The sequence below is a fragment of the Strigops habroptila genome, chromosome 8 (genome assembly GCF_004027225.2).
Source record: "Strigops habroptila isolate Jane chromosome 8, bStrHab1.2.pri, whole genome shotgun sequence".
In the NCBI taxonomy this organism is placed as follows: Eukaryota; Metazoa; Chordata; class Aves; order Psittaciformes; family Psittacidae; genus Strigops; species Strigops habroptila.
This window is the reverse complement of record NC_044284.2, coordinates 38,450,118-38,469,054: the sequence shown is the minus strand read 5'-3', so window position 1 is coordinate 38,469,054 and position 18,937 is coordinate 38,450,118. Positions and strand designations below refer to the sequence as shown.

Below are 18,937 nucleotides of genomic sequence, written 5' to 3'. Positions count from 1 at the left end.
TGTGGTGGTGAACTGTAACCAACATGGCATTTGGAACTTTATTTGTGCTTGTACAGCTGTAAGAAAACCAAAAAGAGTAACAACAACAACAACAAAATCCCCCTCTTCAACTAATTTCAGAGGTAAAATGCTTTGCCAAAGCAAGATTTTGGTTCTGTTGATTGAAAACATACTTGGCATTGTAGATGATTTGAATGTCTGGACATGCTGCTGGCAACTTTTAATCTCTTAATTCAGATGCTGATGTTTCCTTCTGATGATGCTTCCTATATATCTTTTAGGAAAAAAAAAAAAGAAAAAAAAAAAAGGAAAATAATATCCGCCACTGCTTTCCTTGCAGACCATGCACTAAGTTGCACGCTAGCTTTAGGAAGGAGAAAAGCTTTGATTAGGTTTTAGCTAAATGTAGAAAATCATATTGTGCCTCAGCACTGAAGCCCTGAGTGTGCTATGGTATGTGATACCAGAGAAAGTTACATTCTCCTGCAGGCACATATGTGCTTCATTTTGCTTGTTATATGCCTTTGTTCAGGGTGTGGATGGGAGAAGGAATTAGGGTGCTGCAAGAACTGAGGCTGCAAGAACTGAGCCTTCCACTGTCTCAGTACTCCTTTCAGCAGGTAGAACTCCTTGGGCCAGGGCACATCCATTAACCAGATCAGCACATGACCAAGAACATAATTTTCTGGGATATATCCCAATAATGAGACCCTGTGGATATCCTCAGGCAGGAGATGCATAGTTCAGATGTGATGTACTGTGTGGTAATGACTGCTAATGTGAGAAAAAAATCGCACGTTAAGTTTCCCAGTTTAAAAACTTACATTTCCCAGTTTAAAGAGAAACTGGGAAAAAGCTGAAGGATGGCCACTTGTTTTCACATTTAAATGCTCACTGATGTTTGTTTTGCTGTTTTTCTGCCAAAAAGGAAGAAAAGGTAAGTTATTCTGCTATGGCAAAGCAGGGATATTCTTGATCCTTTGGTCAAACATACTTGCAAATCTTCTTCCTTTTAAGCTAGCATGCCTATGCAAAGTTGTTCTGACAACTGCTCTGCTACAGCGATAAGAGAAATCTGCTATTTTAAAACATTACAGGTAAACCAGTACTGTTGTCACCTGTTACTATTACTAATGGCACAATTGATACAAATGCCATAAGAGACGAGCGGAATTTTATTCCTTACCTGTACCTGTGAAAATACCTGTAAGGACTGCTTGTATGTGTTTATAAAAATAAACTTATTTTTATGTGTACACACGCCCCCTCTCTGATGAGGCTGTATTCACTGCTTTGATGAGGCTGTATTACTTTTTCCTGTACAGCCATCTGGATAAATTCTCAGTATAGCAAAGTACTCATGTGAATGAAAATCTTGCTGAGACACCATAGTCTGTCAAAATTTCCTGCATAGAGGTATGAGCACAACTCCTGCATATTACAAACACAGTATTCCTGCCACATCCAAAGTATATGTGCTGATCAATGAATTACTGTACCCATGCATATTGTTCGAGTGACCTGCGAGGAGCAGGTTTGATTTTTCTCTGCGTAAACTCTACAGGTGTGTCTCAAAGTATTCAGTGATTGTTCCAGTTGTCTCTGACTTTATTGAGAAATCCTCAGAAAATGTCTGTATGCCTCAAAGTTCACTTAAATGTAGTTTCTAGAAGGAAGAAAAATAAAGGCAGGGGGGAGAGAGAGAGATGGATATGTCAGGGTAGTTTGGAAGTTGCTGACTATAAAGAATAGGATGATCACTATGAAGCACAGATCTAAAACCACTGGGAAATGATAGGAGTAGGAGTAAGGTCAGGCACTTTCTCTTACTCTTTGTTCAACAAAACAAAGCACATTAAAAATTAAACCACATGAAAAATACAGCTGTAAATTTAAGCAAAACATAAAAGATAAGAGCACAGACAATTTAGGAGCATGATGGTTGGAGAAGGACTTAAGCGATTGTACTTATTTTGTTTGTTTGTTTGTTTTTTTTTTTGCTTTCTACTCAGGGGGCAGAACACTCCGTTTGACACACACGAGTGTGGCAGATGAAGGTCAATATTCTTGTGTAGTGACCAGTGCTGCAGGGGAAGTGAGGAAGGATTTTGCCCTTTCTGTTCTAGGTAAGTATGCAATAAATTTTTGTTACAGAAGAAGGGTATCTACTGTATACTTTGTTAATATTTTAAAAAATATTATGCCAAAATGTATGTCCTTAGGGGAAAAAAAAGGTTAATTTGATAACATGGTCAGAAAATAAAGTTTTAAAGAAAAGTTACTTCTACATGTGAATTTGTTGTTTCTTTTGTTTTTAAAGTGAAGGTTCTTCAGGCATAATTTGAAATAACTGGCAACTACTTGTGTTTTGTGGTTGGTTTGTTTCCTTTCTGAAAAGGAACTATGTCAATGCAACTGGCTTTGGTTAGGTTGTTATTTCAGCCAGATAGAAGTCTGGGAGATGCCCAGAGCTGGACTCCTATCCTCTCTTCAGTTTCTTGTTGCTTGTAGCTTCACTATCCTTTGAGTGTGATGAATGAGGTGAATCAGTTTATAAGTCATCTGGAAAAGTGGGGGTTTTGTGTTTTCCTGGTCGTGTTAGTTTTCAGCCAGATCAGTTCCCTGCTGGTTTACCACACAGCCTATAAATGCCAGTATTGGTGAAAGGAAGATGACAAGAATGAGTGGTCACGGAAATACTGCTATTTCTTTTGGCCCAGGCCAGAATTTAAGCTGGTTTAAGTTAAAAGAAAACTGGTCCCAGGAAACCATATGAAATTCATATGAATCTGTATAGCACTGTGTATAATATGTATAGGTAAGTGGCATGATGGTGGTAATCTGTTGCAACAGAGAAGTGAAGGCAAAGCCAAGATGGACAGGAAAATTAAGCACTGGAGCTGGAATTGTTTTTGCAAAATAGAAATCTCAGATCCAGTGGAAACCTTCAGTCACTAAAGCTTTTGGTATTTTAAGGGATATAAACCAAGTGTGGTTGTGGGTAAGCCTGCTAACATGTTTAGACAAGTACTGGTACAGCAGGCTCTTTAGATTGCTATTTAGAACAATTAATGCATAATTTTTTTCACATTACTTATTAAAAAAAAAAATAAAAATCCCCATAGTATTTCCCTGAGAAATACTGCTTTTTTTATTTAGTAACTATTTGTTACTAAATATAGGCCTGATGCAGGTTGTCTTACATTACTGTATATCGTTTTCCTGTAGTTTCTTTTCTGTAAGGTGCTGACCACTATTAACTTCCCTTGCCTTCCGTTGACTTCTGCACATTCAGCCTGTGAATGACAACTCACATTCATGTCAGTTCGTGTTTATTTGATGAGGTCACGGAAGTGTTAAGTCTGATAGAATGGAAGAGATGGATAAACGTTGAAAAGCACTTATTGTTTTACTGTTTTCATTGGAGGGTTTTAGTGGCAGGGTGTTCTCGAGGGTTCTGGGAATCTATTGCATAGGCTTTGTTTGACTTGAAGAAAAATGCACAGTGAAGCTGATTGCAAGTGGTCCAAGTGGAAAATTCTATTGTTCAGTCCTCCTTTCCCTCAGTAATTCCTTTGTCTTTCTAGAGGAAAGTTACTGGAATGTGTCCTGATAGCAACACAGAATACTCATTGCCTCACTGTAAATAGGAACCCTACAGAGACTTTCCAGTGTTTCTCTAAATTGTTGTAGGAGGTGCAACAGAAGAGCCAATTTGCATGGAGAGCTTGGTGTAATAAGCATAATATTTATATGTTTGCAAAATGTTTGGTGTGGCTTTGTCATATTTCTGAAATTAACATGTGTTGATATCTTATGGTATTATTTTGGGGCCGAAGTGATGAATTGCTCTGTTTATGAATAGTAACTTTTGGCCTGACTTAAAAGTTCTGAAGTTTATTATTTTAGGTTATACTTTTTCCCCCCATATAATTCATTCACTAGTTGATGCATCTTTGCCTCATTGCATTTGAACATTAGAACCCATACAAAAGTCTGGTTTGCATTGCTTGTACAGTCACTGTAGGGAATTTGGTCATAATTGTATCACAAGCTGGTGAGAGTGCCAGTACTGGCAACATCTTTCTTCCTGCATGCTAAATTCTAACAACTCACATCTCACCATGTGTCCTGTTCAGAGGCCAACTTTTTAGCCATACTGAAGCAGTACCTTTGCCGTTCCAGTCAAGTGAGATGCAAACCTTTTTCTTTTTTTTTTTCTTCTGATTTTTCACTGTAGTTTGTACTCTTTGTTAGTATCTAAATCTGGTGTAACAACATTTTTCTCAGTTGAAAATGAATTCTTCATATTAACATAATTCTTATTTTTATAAAACTTGCTTCCAGCTTAGTGACAGATCACAAATAAGCTGCTGAATAAATTTTAATTCCTTCTTTTTGGGTCTTCTACTTAGGCCGAGTTTGCATTTTGTAGGATTATGAAAGGGTAGTATCTGGCTCCCTAGCCCCACATTTTTGTTACAAGACTTTCAAAAATCTCTTGGACACTAGGCTGTCATTCTTACACTGATAGGCCTCCTTTTCAACCTGTTTGACTCCATGCCTACTTTGATTTGTGATGCCATTTTCTTTTGGCCTGAATCTACAAATGCCTCCACTTTGAAAGAAATAGTTGATCGGATCTCTTAACCACCTCAGCTACTCACTAGCACATTCATAATCTGGCCTTTCTCATCCAAAAGCACATGAGTCTGTGTAGTTCTGTTGACTGAGATTATTTGAAAACATGTCATCAAGTAGTCAGCCATACAGTAAGAAGTACGAGTTTCATTGTATTGAGTTAACAATTTGGGGTGTGGATGGGTATTCTAAGGGTGGTGTTTTGTCTTCTGTTTCCCTAGAGACACAGAATTTGTGACACTGCAAGATGCCTTTAGACCTATATAGTTTGCTCATCCGGCTGTATGGAATTGGCTGTATTTGCATAAAATATATGTATGCTTTTACACAACATCCACTTTTTGGTAATCTATTATATTGCTTAGAGGATGCTGGTAAGGGAAAAGAAACAACATAGTAAAATAGGCAAGCTGACTCTTTTTTATAAATCCATTGGAAAACAAACAACTCACATGCACATGGTAACAACTCTTAAACACATGGTTTTGAACAGATAAATCACTTGCTGCTTAATATGGGTGATAGAATTTCTTTACAAACTCAAAAACTTTCTGGTGCATAAAATCAAACGTGGCCCCACTAACAAGTGCTCGTCATCATTGCCCTACTGAGCATACTCAGAAATATTGCCCTACAGAGCATACTCCTCAGCACCCTGAGTATCTCTCTGGCTCTGAAGATAAAGTGAGGTGATGATTCTATGAATACTTTATGGGTCTGTGGTCCTCTCTTGCCTTTTGCATGTACTAGTGTGGTTAAGGGGTGCAGAACACAGTGCATATATGTTGTCCAGCAGGTTAGTTCTACAATGTCTCACACCTGGACCTCTTTCTGGTAGATCTGAGCCATTCACTGATTGATGTGATTAAGGGATACATACACTGAGATACTGTCATTACTGTATTTAAATTGGTTGCAAGTAATACTTGCTGATGTTGTCATCTTGTCTTTTTGCAGTGCCTCCAGGGATTGTGGGTGAAAATAAATTGGAAGACGTGAAAGTAAAAGAGAAGCACAGAGTTACCCTAACATGTGAAGTGATAGGTAAAAGTATACAATATTACTTATCTTTGCTGATGAAATCCATGGTGCCAATCATCATTGGTTCTGAACAGAATGTTTTTAATGGAATTTATGGTTCAGTGAAATTTTTAAATTTCAGATTTAACCATGGTGCTGATAGCAGAACTAAGGTCTCCTCCTTATAAAGGTTACATAAAATGTCACATTTGCTCTGATATTTCTTTTCTAAAGACCAGTGGAATTTAAGAGGAGGTGTATATTGCTTCAAGAAGTCCAATAGAGTGCATATTCCAAAACATTTCCCTAAAGGTTGTATTTTAAAAGAGTATCTGAAACAGTATCTTTTTGTTTGAAAATGGCTATGCCACAACTAATATTTGTGACTTTCTTTACTCCATTAAGGGAGTCCTGTGCCACAGATCACCTGGATAAAGGATGGGCAACCTCTGACTGAGGATGAGAATCACAAGTTTCTGTCCAGTGGCCGTTTCCTGCAAATCACCAATGCTCAAATCACTGACACAGGGAGATACACATGTATTGCATCCAATACAGCTGGAGAGAAGAGCAAAAGTTACAGTCTTAATGTACTTGGTAAGACAGCTGGGCTGGCTCTTGCAGAGAAAATACTAATCTCAGGAAAAAACAGATAATCACATTGGAATTTTGTAGTACTTTAATTACAGCAATATGTAAGTTGCCTGTCTACGATTAAAATTTTATAGCTTAGTAAATGATAAATAATAGTAGTTCAACATAAGCAGCAGTTCTCTGCTTTAGACAATATAGAGCTAGAAAATGTGGAACTATGACAGGACTTGTCTGTATGGAACGAGCAGGACAGTACATTGACTTATTGTGATTCAAGGAAGAAGTATCTGAGAACACTTCAGATTGCGATCTCTTCATAAAAGCTGAAACCATCTGTAGTTCTCCTTTTTTTTTTTTTTCATGATGGTTATTGCATAACCACATACAAACAATGGTGAGTTTGTTTTCCACATCCTCATTTCCTAGGATCATGCCTCCTACCAATCTGCTGCTCACAGGATCATCAAGCAGTGGGTCTGCCAGCTGCTGTGCAAGAAGTGATGGCTGGCTTCCTGGTTACCTGTGTTTGACAAAGGCTAAGGGTGGATGATTCCACTGACATGGGCCTATTGTTGACTTCAGGACAAAAGATAAAACCAGATGAATGTTGTCTCATTCTGGGTTTCAGCATGTCTCGTAGGAATGCCTCCCAGCTATTTAAGGCTGCAACCAGATTCCTAGACTGAACAGGGAAAAGAAAATTGGCTTTTCATAGAGGTCCTTCTTCTGGTTAATGATTTTATTGTTCCTAGTGTCTCCAACTATTGTGGGTGCAGACAGCCATGGAAATGCAGAAGATGTCACTGTCATCCTGAACAGCCCAACGTCATTGGTTTGTGAAGCTTACTCTTACCCTCCAGCAATGATCACCTGGCTGAAAGATGGTAATCCTTTAGAATCAAACAGAAATATCCGCATTTTGCCAGGTAAATGTCTAGTTGTTACTGAGAAAAAACACTTTATTTTTTTATAGTTCAGTTTCCTGTTACAGATTAAAAAAAAAAAAAAATCAAAGAATGTATTTCTATTAAATGCTATGTTTGTACTTTTGTAGCATTTAGTAAAACTCCGTTTTTCTAGGTCACTAGTAGCTTGCCATTTCTAACTTGTGAAGTGGCTCTTATCTAGCACATCTGTCAAGGTGGAAAACAAGAACAAGCTTCACTGGTAACACTGAAGCAATGTAGATGAAAAAGAAGGTTAACATCATTAACTTCAAGTGTTCAGAGAAAGAATAAGTGGGTATTGATAGCAAGGAATTGAATAGTAATTCAATTCCATTTCTAGGAATACAGTCTAGGAAGAGCTGCAGCCAAGCCAAATAGTGACTCACCTCTGAGAATGCAGACATTATAAATCATAAATAAAGGGGGTACTATGGGAAGGAAATTGACGGATTTAGAAGTTGTAGAGGCAACCTGAACTCTTAAATCCTACCGATTCATTCATATCTACACTTCTGACATGGTGGCTATTGTTTCTGTCCATTCTCCAGAAGGAGTTAAGGGCCTCTTTCATATGGAGAACTGTACTGAAACAGAAGGGCAATTCAGAAGCTCACATCCATATATTGAATAAAGTCTTCTTGCTATATCTTACTGATTATGCCTCCTTTCCCTTTTTCTGTGAATGAAATATGCAGAACCCTAAATCACTTCCTCCTATTTAAATAGAAAAGAAAAGGAATTTCTTGTAGAGATCTATGTTAACAAATTTTCCAAGAATCTGTAAGCAACAGGATTTGTGATCCAAAGCACTCCTACAAATTATGCACTCATTTATTACACAGTATACAGGGCAGTCAGTTTTTTATGCTCATCTAAGGGCAGAACTATGCCAAAGGGTTGCAAATGTGCTGCAGAAACTATTGGAAATAATAATTCCCAATAATTTCCAATAATTGGAAAGCAAGAGTAAATGTAGATGTTATTAAAAAACTATGTCTTTTGGCAGGTGGTCGAACCCTGCAGATTTTAAATGCACAGGAGGACAATGCTGGAAGATACACCTGCATAGCCACAAATGAGGCTGGAGAAACTTTGAAACACTATGAAGTGAAAGTCTACAGTATGTAAATACTTACAAATAATTTTTTTTTTCATTCTTCCATTTTTTCTGCCTTTGCAGTGTTACTTAATCCTGATGAATACAAGGATTTCTGTTAGTTGCTTTACTTAGCAAACATTTGCATTTGCTCATGGCATTGCTTGAGGAAATATAATAGAACAGTTTCCTGTTGCATCCTTCACAAATGCTACTGTTGGGATAAAAATCTTTGTACCTCCCAGGAGAAGACATTTAAGAAATGTTGAACTTCAGTTTCTTCTGAAATGCTTTTTTGGTGATGATTTTCAAATCAGATGAGTGCAGCACAATGGGAGATTTGAGCAGAGAATCTTGTGAGTAAAGAAACTATTTTAGAAAAAGAGGATGGGAGGGGATCCGTAACATCTAATGGGAAACTTTCTTGAGTAAGTTAAAACCGGAGGATAATATTTTTATATCCTTCCATGAAAAACCATATGCACGAAAGCTTTCTTATTCAAGGCTTCCTGTGAGCACATTGTCCTTTGACCATTTGTGCCTAATACTCTATTTTAATGCTCAAACTCTTCATTACAGGCTCAGTCAAGCATGACTTTTCATCTTTTTAAATTTTCTAGTCTGAATTGCAGTTTGGTTGGCTCCCTCACAGTAACCATGCTGTTATTTTAATGACACTAATTCCTTAATAAGTCCCCATTGGATTCAGAATAATGAGAAGATGACAAAAGAATTCATTACTGAAGTATGGCTATCTAGCAACATAAAACCCCCCACTCTCAAATGCCATTGCAACTGTCAGTTTCTATTGTACTGAAACCATTTGGGAGAATTTAAAATGTCCCATTGAAAAAAGAATGGAAAATGCTTTGAAAACATTTGAAAGATATTATGAGACCAGGGTGGGGGTAGCTGACGAAAATTTGAAATATTATGGTTTTGCTCTGATTCAGAAGGAAGCAAGATTTTGCAACACTGGTATTTCAATGGAATGGAAATATTGAGTTTTGACTAGCTACTTGTAAGTGTGGACTTCAGTTCAAACATGTTTCTGAGAATATTAGTTTCCGCTAAAATGCTTTTCAATGACTGCATTACACTGAACTTTATAGAATTCAAGCCAAACACATAATAAAGTTCTATAGTGGGTAAGGCCATAGTCAGGTTTTCATATCTAAAACTGTTGAATACAGTTTTATATATTTTATATATAATAAATATAGTAGAAAAAGTTTGGAATACATATATGTATATTAAAAAAAAAAAATCAGTTATGGGGAAGAGGCAGACTGTAGAGGAATGCACTTGCTTTCTCTGAGGTGAACATCCAGGTTTTCCCTTTGTCCAGTTAAATTTGAAATGCCGCCTAAGACATTAAGTCACAAAAATCACACTTGTTCCCTTTGTTTTTGCACAGTTCCGCCAACCATTAACAAAGGGGATATGTCAGGGATGGGTCTCTCTCCTAAAGAAGTGAAGATCAAAATAAACCACAGCCTTACCCTGGAGTGTGAAGTTCATGCCATTCCTGCTGCTGCCACCAGCTGGTACAAGGATGGACAGGCCAGTCACAAACTTTATTCCTTCTAATGGGTAGATTTTGTACAGAAACAACTGCATAATCACTATCACTACTAACGAACATTCACACATCCTAACAGGCTCATTTGCAGTGCTGAAGTCAGCAGGAAATCATCTTCCCACTGTCATGCTGGCATGAGCACCCCTCACGCATCTTAGAATGATTGCTGTTGGCCAGATCTCTGCAAATTGACACCCTTGCATTTTTGTGGGTGCGTGGCAGTGTTACTGAGACATCAATTTCCAGGGCCTGTTACTGGCCTGTGCTTTAAGGAGGGAGGCCCTGCCCAGTAGTAGCATCCCATGATATTACCACGTCTCTTTGTTGTTGTGTAAAGTCCCCAAAGACCCTGTTACAGAATGGCCCCATGCTTGGTTCCTTTAAGTGTTGCCCTTGCAGAAGTTGCGGAGAGCCTCCTGCTTGGTTCTGGCAGAGCTCCCGAAACCACAAAGGCATCTGGATCCTCTGTGAGGGGGAATGAGGTGTGGTTCATGCCACACACAGTCTTCACAAAAACATTGGTCTGGAGAAGAAGTTTGGAAGGACAATGCCACAATACAGATGTGCATTCTACTGGGGGCTGGCTATAAATAAAAAAGAAACTGTGCAATTCTTTTGTAAAAAAGACAACTATAATCTCTTGCTTTAGTTGTTCTTGGTAGGGCACTTATAGTGTGGCAGGCTGCTGCATCCCTCCAGCTGGTCCAGCTCTTCCTGGATTTACTGAGCATGTCTGTCTGTTTTGAGCATATACTGTAATTCTTGGATCTCCTGGTTGTACTGAATGTATTGCCAATGAAAAATTATGCTGGGAGGAGTTGAGAGGTCCCCAAAGAAAGATAGTGGCTATAAGTAGCTTACTGCCACTGTCAGAGCAGCAGCTTTTTCCTAGATTGCCCATAGGTAAATGGCTTTCATTCACATCCATGGATTAAATTAATTGTCCCCTGCAGGCCAGGAGTTCAGTGCTGACTCTCTGTTGTGTTCTATTTTCATTGAGAGGTACAGACTGTAGTAGTGTAGTCTCTACTGTCATGTGTGATGTAAATTCTAGGGACATTGTGTATCTCTGCATTGCTGCTGCATCCATTTTATGTTTACACTGTGCCCTTAAGGGGCAGCAGATCCAAGTGGCTATGTGGCTGTACGGTGAGTTAGATTGAGTTGTTCACCTCATACAGAAAACTATATGGTAGTTTTACATGTGTAGGTTTTCCATCAGCTCTTCAACTTGGCCAGTGAGTTCAGGGAATTAAATTAGCCTGATTTAATCAGATGTCACAAGAGCCCTTGCTTGATGGGGATGGCATTGCTCCTTTCCACAGCAACTTGCATCTGGGGTTAGGAATGATGTAAACCCACATTCTTTTAGGAGACCAGCTACCAAGATCAGAAAGATGAAGATGCAGAGTTTCTAATAACCATGGAAAGAAAACCATCTCCAGAAACCTGGACCTTGATCAAGTTTGCTCAGGGAGGAAAAGCTTTTGGTGTGAGGGAAAGAGGAACAGATGAGAGGAGAACTGGGTTCACCACCTGTGGCCAAGGCTGCCATCCCAGGAGACCTGGTTTAGGACTGTGTAGTGACTCTCGGTAATCTGATGTCCTAAGCAACTATTTTCTTTGCGTAGATTAAAAACAGGCCTTGCTGTAAGCATTAGCAAAAGTTGAAGGATGTTCTGTTGTTAGTGGTATCAAAGCAGAGGAAATACCAAATTCTTACTCCTAGTATACTGCCTTAAGAAGGATTCTGAAACAACCTAAGTTTGACCAAAAGACAGATGACATCATATTACTTCCACGAATATGGCTATTTCTAGTGTATATTTAGCAAAGTATTAATTTCTATGTAAAATTACATTACAGCCACTTAAACCAGATGATCATGTCATTATCCAAGCTAGTGGCCATACTCTGCAGATTAAGGAGGCTCAAGTATCAGACACCGGTCGTTACACTTGTCTGGCATCCAACATTGCTGGAGAGGATGAAGTGGAATTTGATGTAAATATACAAGGTAAACAGAGTTCAGATAGCAAAATTCTTCTGGTAGCCTCCTTTTCTAATGTTCTGGGATGTTAGAATTTTTATAATTTTACACCTTTACACCTGTATCCTTTACACTTGCTTGGTCTAATCCAATGCTTTTGTGGTTTGTGTGATTTTTATTTCATATGTATTTTGCTCATCTTTTAGAAATGCGGTATTTGATTATTCTTTCATATTTTGTGGCATATGCAGTATTCTGGAAGTCAGTGGAATGACATAGTAACTCTCATCTTCATCTAAACAACGTGAAAAGTTTGAAGTTAGCATAAACCAGGACATCATATTTTATTTGTCTGTATTGAGCAGTACTGAGAAGTCCCAGACACAAGCGTTTTGTTGGTCTACACACTGTGTGTAAACATAAAAATCAATAATAATTTATGAAAATTTAGAGAAAGTTAGAACTTGAGTGAAAGCAGATAGCGTACTGTTTAAGTATTATTCTTGATTAACACTCTCTGTGCTTTGTTACCAGGTCTTCTTTACACTTATTTATTAGTCTTCAGTAGATATTCAGTAGATTGCTCAATTGTTCGTTCTGATGAAAACAACTAGAATTTTCCTGTGTAATTTAAATTGGAGGGGAGGGGTTAATTTAATACACTTATTTTTTATTGCTGCTATTTAACAATCACAGTATCTTTTAATTTCTTGACTTCTAAACTAGTTATTTCTGCCGTAAAATTCTAACACTTTTCCCCTCTCGGTTATAGTTCCTCCTAGTTTTCAAAAGCATTATAAGGAATGGGAAGCTGGTAACACAGTAGATACAGGAAGAAGTGGAGAAAGTAAAGATGTGATTGTTAACAACCCCCTTTCACTGTACTGTGAGACCAATGCTGTTCCTCCTCCAGTTCTTACATGGTATAAAGATGGCTATCCTCTGAGCTCTAGTGATAAAATATTAATCTTACCAGGTGAGTATTAAAATGTCACTCTCTGACATTAAGAAATGCCGTTAGTGCTAGTATTTGTGTAGTAATAATGAACTGTTCCAATTCAAAACACTGCCTTAATATTTTTTTCAGACTTTCTTGACTTTTTTTCCTATCTGTTGCTCATCTCTTGGGAGACCAATGACAGCACTCCCAAAACATATTCCTAATATGTCCTCTCTCTCTCTGAAGTTGTTTACATGGCTATGCTTTAAATGAGGAACGGTGAAGAGTACCTATAGGCTTCAGAAGTAAATTTTCCCAGTTTGGAACAGGTTTACAGGAACATTCTGTGTTTATATTTCCTTTTGCCTATTAGTTCTCTGTCACCTGGCTGAGAAATATTTATGGTTTTGATTGAAGGATGTCTGGCTGCATGTTGCCGAATGATGTTATTCCTTTATGTGGAATTAATTACTCTTTTCTAACATTTCAATATGAATATTTTTGAATTCCAAGTATCTGCCAGTAGAAAAAGTAACCAGGAAATAAAGTCTTTAGTTACTTATAATTCAGAATAAATGCTGACCATTCATATATTTGCTTGCTCAGGTCTCAAGTAAAATGTGGTGTGGAAATGATGGAAACTGCTTGATGCTGTATTTAAATCTTGAATGCGTTGTCCTTCCAGGAGGCCGAGTGTTGCAGATTCCACGGGCACAGGCTGAAGATGTTGGGAGATACATGTGTGTGGCAGTAAACGAAGCTGGAGAGGATTCCATTCATTATGATGTCCACGTGCTCTGTGAGCTTTCCTGCTTTTGTTTTAATTTTTAATGCCAAAATGAGTTCTGTGGAAGCTAATGAAGCATTATAGTTCAGGTTTACTTATTTTTTAAAAAGCTTATAAATAAATATTTTTAAACCATAAAATTAATCTGTTTATATAAGGTGCTAGAGTTTTGTAGAAGTATACAGAATTGAATGAAAATAGTGTTAGTTTAGTATGGTTTTAGGTTATTGCTATTGGAACTCAGTTGCATTACCCCCATCACACTTCACCAAAAAGAAAAGTATAGGTAGAAATCCAGGTTTTATTTTGGTATCTCTTGCTCCCTGATCAATTTCCAGTTTAAAATTCTGACATACTAGGTTTTTCTCTCTCCTTATTTTGGTCATCATTTTCTAAAAAATATGCAAAACTCCCAAAGGCTGAAGGAAATCATTGATGTAGATCAAGTATTGAATGCTGCAGAGTCCATATCATATGAACTGTTTACAAACGTTGCACAGAAAGCTTTTATATGCTGCTTTCATTGTCTGTTGGTGTACTCAAGGTTTTTGCCTTGGGAAGCACTTATTTCTTGACTTCTATTTCTGTATATACCACTGAAAGGACTGATTTATTGTTAGGAAGGGGTCCTGCCTTGGAAATCCTCTTTTGTTCTGACAGCAAAGAACATGATGGACTAACCACAAAATGAGCTTTCACCTCTTCTTCTTTATGGCTTCTGTGTATAAGCGTAGTTCTCCTCCAGTCCTTTGAGTTGTACTGATTTGTTCTAGCTGAACTACTCTTGGGATTTTATGATCTCTCACTGTATTGCTGAAGATTTCGCTACTTTCTATTAAAATCCCAACCTAAAAGATTGGTCTGTAATCTTAAGAAAACCAAACCAAAATAAATGAAAAAAAACCCCACCAAAATAAACCTCAAAAACCACAACCAAACAAAAGACACCAAGAGGTACTAAGTCACATTATTCATATCACATTTTGCTCTTTTGTAGTACCACCATCCATCAATGGAGCTGATGGTGATCTGCCTGAAGAAGTGACTGTGCTTGTGAACACGATTGCAGTGATGGACTGTGTTGCAAGTGGCAACCCTTCTCCAAGTATTACCTGGCAAAAGGATGGCCACCTCCTAGCAGAGGACAACAAACACACATTTTTGTCCAGTGGAAGGAGGTTACAGGTAACTCTTCGTGAAAACCTCATTTTTAGCATCACAAACACTGTCTATAAAGACAAAACTGTTTATGAAAACAAAACTGTTTAGGTATTCTGAGTATGCAATTCTGAATATTTTCTTCTACAAGGTGCTGCAAACGTAAGGAGATTTTGGTCCTTGTTCCTATCCCTCAGCTGCTGCTGCTGCTTCTCACTCCTGTGTAATTCCTTCAATTGTGTAGATCCAACTGTTTGTGGGGTTATCCTCTGAACTGCATCAGTGAGATCACTTGATTTAAAGTAATGTTGACTGTTGTGGAGAACATTCCCTAACAGAGTTTAATTATTATGAAATGCACTGTTTTGTTTTGTTTTAAGAAAACAGTGTATTCTGAAGAACTGCACCTCCTATCAATGAATGAATTTGGATGAAACCATCAAAACAGAGTGCTGAGCTTGATTCTCTCCATTCGACTCTTTGACAGTAAATTGTCTTACCGATTAGCTCAACAACTGTCTTTTTTTTTTTTTAATGTTTTGGGTTTTTTTTAATTCCCCTTAGATTTTGAATTCCCAAATAACAGATACTGGCAGGTATGCCTGCGTTGTGGAAAACATAGCTGGAAGTGCCAAGAAGTATTTTAACCTAAATGTTTATGGTAAGTGCAATAAATCATAATTTTCTGATTGCTATCTTTCAAATGTTAGTTTAGCTTGATGGTGTTAATTTTAGCAGATTGCTTAGGGACATACTTAACTTTATGCATCTAGGTCATCTTATTGGGTGTAATGGAGATTCTGACATACTAGAAATCAAATATAAGCTTAAAGTATGTTGGCAACATATGGCTTTTGATATCACATGGTTATAGTTCTTTATATGTATTCCACATAGAAATCATTATTGAAGGAGCCTTGTGTAGTGGCTGTGTGCATAGTCTCTGTACAGGTTGCAAAGCCCTGAAATCTTGAATTACAAACAGATTGCCTTATAGAATATTTTGATATGTTCATAAAACACATTTTCCAAGAAAACTGATTAGAAAACATTAAACAAAGAGATATGGCATTGTAGAAGCTTACTTTTTAAAAATTTACCCTTTTTGAGATTCCTTTCTGTTCTCTATTTTTTGCTCTGTTGTGGAGTTAGAATAGGGTTAAAATATATTTTGGCCTTCAGCATCACAAGTCTAACCCAAATACAGTAAAGTCAAGACATATTCCACTGTGTTAAAAAAAGGCCTCTCCACCACCTTGCATTAACTGTCCTAATTAACTTTTCTGAGTAAAACCTAACTTCCCCTTTTATTTTTGCTTACTCTTCACGGCACTACTTTCAGCTTTCCATTCTGAATTGAAGATCAAATAAGCATTACTCTGCATCATCTGCACCATTACATTTTAAAACCTACGAAGAAATACTGGCACATACATCTTCATCTGCTCTCACAGTACAGTCTGGTGTCTTCTACATATGATCAGTATCTTTTGTCATATCCTTGTTAGCTAGCTGATCTTCTGTATTATATACTAGTTAGAAAGCAAGTGCTGTCTTCTCTCTCACTTAAATATAGTACCCGCATTGCAGGAATTATTCAGGTTATTACATACAGAAGAAATTTTTTTTTTTTTTCTCATTCACATATGCAGCAAATTTACATACGAAATGAAACAAATCTAGAGTGCTTCTTTTCTCTACTCAGTAGTACAATTAGCCAAAAATAGTGTTTCGTGGGAAGAATTTGCCCTGGAGTCATTCTCTGAGAAGTTATTTTCTTTCAGAGGAGTCTATCCAGATATCCTGATGTTGGAGATTTAAATCCAAATATTTCACTTTTCTTGACAATTGTGTTTAAATTAAAACTTCTTGCCTGTAGTTTTTTTTTTCTTTTTTAATTACTACAGTCTAATGCTATTATTTTAAAAGAAACATTAGCATGAAGCTTCAATTCAATTATTCTCTATGAATGCATTTTCGTTTGATAAATTAGGCTATAGCTGTTCAGGAAAGGACCACACAGGATGATGCACTGATGAAAATGCATTATCACTAAGCAGCATGATCTTTGTTTTGTCAGTGTCAAAAAAGGTCGTTTTCCAACATTTCTGTATGTTTCTAATGGAACTGCTTTCATTAATTGAGATAAATATTGAGGATAATGCTCTTTAATAGGTCAAAAATTCACTTCTTGTGTCAAAGGTAATAAAATTAAAATAAAACCATTTAAAACATTAAAAGTAAGCATCCAGTTTTAAAATTTCAACCTCCAATCTTAATAAATAGGTAATTTTCACATTCAGTACTAAAACTGAGCCCCTTAATGCATCCGTATGCATATAGAAGCAGATTATGATATGCAGATTACCTATGGTGCATTTGTGAGTGCTCTTTGCGCGCAGTGGGGGATGCAGAATTTGAAACCTGCCACTTACATAGTTTAATCAAAATTAATTAAAAGATAGCTCAGATTTGGCCCTGTGTATTAGATTGCCCCCTGTCTTGCACTACCCAGAATCACATCTGTGGGAAAGTAACTGGAAAAGGAAATAAACATAAATAACTAAAATGTTATCAGATCAGAATTCACCACTTATTCTAGTGAACCATTTTATGCTTATCATCAGGAATAACCTTCAGTTATTCCAAGTTGAAAAATATGGACTGAATTCACCCAATTACATTGATTCTTCTGGTTTCTGGAGTGCCACAGAGGAGCAATAAACTTGGCTTAATGACTGTTTTATGTCATTCAAGTGACAGAAAGCAGCTGGAGTATTTTGGGTGGATATGGTCCAAAATACTTTAACATTTCTGTCTTTGAAGAAGAGGATTCCATGTGTTCTTTGGAATGATTTTTCCACCTAATAGAGCCAAGAACATGCTTTTGCTTTCCTCTGAAATGTTTTAGATATCCACACTGCAAAAACATGGAAACTAAAACTTGGGGTTTATTAAAAGGAAGAGATTTACAGTTATTTCATTTTCAATGGTTCTTGTAGAAAGGTCAAATGTCAAAATATTCTTGTATTTAAAAATACTGGGACTTGTAAGCCTAAAAATGCAGCCCTTAGAGCAACGTTTGTGTGCCAGAATGTTAAACTGCTTAGCTCAGTATGAAACAAGTTTGTGTGTTTAACAAAAGAACTCTGAACTGTATCAGAAGGAATCATTTTGGTTCTCTATAATGAGAAAATTGATTATTTCAGAAAGAATAGGAATCAGGAAGAGAACATACTTAGTCATCCTCTGTATCCTGATGAGGTAAATTTAATCTGTCCTGCACTACATACCAAATGTCCTGTGACAATGTTTTAAAATTGATAGTGCATTAGTCAGGAACTGCAGGATTTCTTAGAAGTTAATTAGCCTTCCCAAAAACATAGAAGGACTGCAAATGAAATCACTGAATTTTCTTTGGAATTATAGTAATAGGAATCACCATTAGGTTGGCTTTAGTCATATTTCCAGATACATCCTCAAAGCAGTGGATCCATTCATAAGATGTGAAAGATTTTTGCAACTTTGCCCTTTGGCAAAACTCAGCAATTCACCTTTATTTTAGTAAATTGGGATCTTGTGAAATATTGTTTATTGATGCTGTGATAGAATATATTAATATATTTCTCTCTGCAGTTCCTCCAAGTGTTGTTGGTACTAATCCTGAGAATTTGACTGTGGTGGTGAATAATTTCATCTCTCTGACTTGTGAGGTCACTGGCTTTCCACCTCCTGATCTCAGCTGGCTCAAGAATGGGAAACCTGTCAGTTCAAATACCAACACTCTTATTGTGCCTGGTGAGAACTCAGCTATTTCTATAGCCTTTCAACCAAAGTTCTGTCTGGTTTGTCTTGATAATGGCACTATTTATGGAGTCGTATTCTTAGTATTGCTCCAGTGAGTAGACAAGACACTTGGCTTACTACGTGTAATAATTTTTTGTCTGTTGAGTGGGCTCATTTTTAAAAAAACTGGCTTAGACTGAAAGCACTGAACTATAAACTGTGTGGAAAAGACTAGAGGGCAAGTCATATAACAGAGGTGCTCTGATATAGGTATTCATTAAAGTTGAGTCACTTCGACTCACCTTTCAAAGAAACTATCAGAAATTGTGTGAAGCTAAAATAAATTCTGCTGGCTTAGAGGACAAAAAGTAAAAATCTTCCCATTGACTTCAGCGG

General features: G+C 37.2%; 1 protein-coding gene across 8 annotated transcripts in view; it reads left to right on the top strand.

The window, feature by feature from the left end:
• The window catches only part of HMCN1 (hemicentin 1), a 191,877-nt gene that overhangs the window by 127,146 nt on the left and 45,794 nt on the right, over nucleotides 1-18,937 (top strand). For all 8 annotated transcript variants that reach the window (XR_003992472.1, XR_003992473.1, XM_030493507.1 and 5 more), the window contains exons 47-58: nucleotides 2,013-2,126; nucleotides 5,599-5,685; nucleotides 6,067-6,258; nucleotides 7,008-7,181; nucleotides 8,209-8,322; nucleotides 9,716-9,861; nucleotides 11,747-11,897; nucleotides 12,643-12,846; nucleotides 13,496-13,609; nucleotides 14,595-14,782; nucleotides 15,320-15,416; nucleotides 18,392-18,553. Coding sequence is in view for 6 of the 8 variants with exons in the window: in XM_030493507.1 (XP_030349367.1) it covers nucleotides 2,013-2,126; nucleotides 5,599-5,685; nucleotides 6,067-6,258; nucleotides 7,008-7,181; nucleotides 8,209-8,322; nucleotides 9,716-9,861; nucleotides 11,747-11,897; nucleotides 12,643-12,846; nucleotides 13,496-13,609; nucleotides 14,595-14,782; nucleotides 15,320-15,416; nucleotides 18,392-18,553 (1,743 nt within the window). In the remaining 2 variants the exon portion in view is untranslated. The remainder of the gene's footprint in view (nucleotides 1-2,012; nucleotides 2,127-5,598; nucleotides 5,686-6,066; nucleotides 6,259-7,007; nucleotides 7,182-8,208; nucleotides 8,323-9,715; nucleotides 9,862-11,746; nucleotides 11,898-12,642; nucleotides 12,847-13,495; nucleotides 13,610-14,594; nucleotides 14,783-15,319; nucleotides 15,417-18,391; nucleotides 18,554-18,937) is intronic.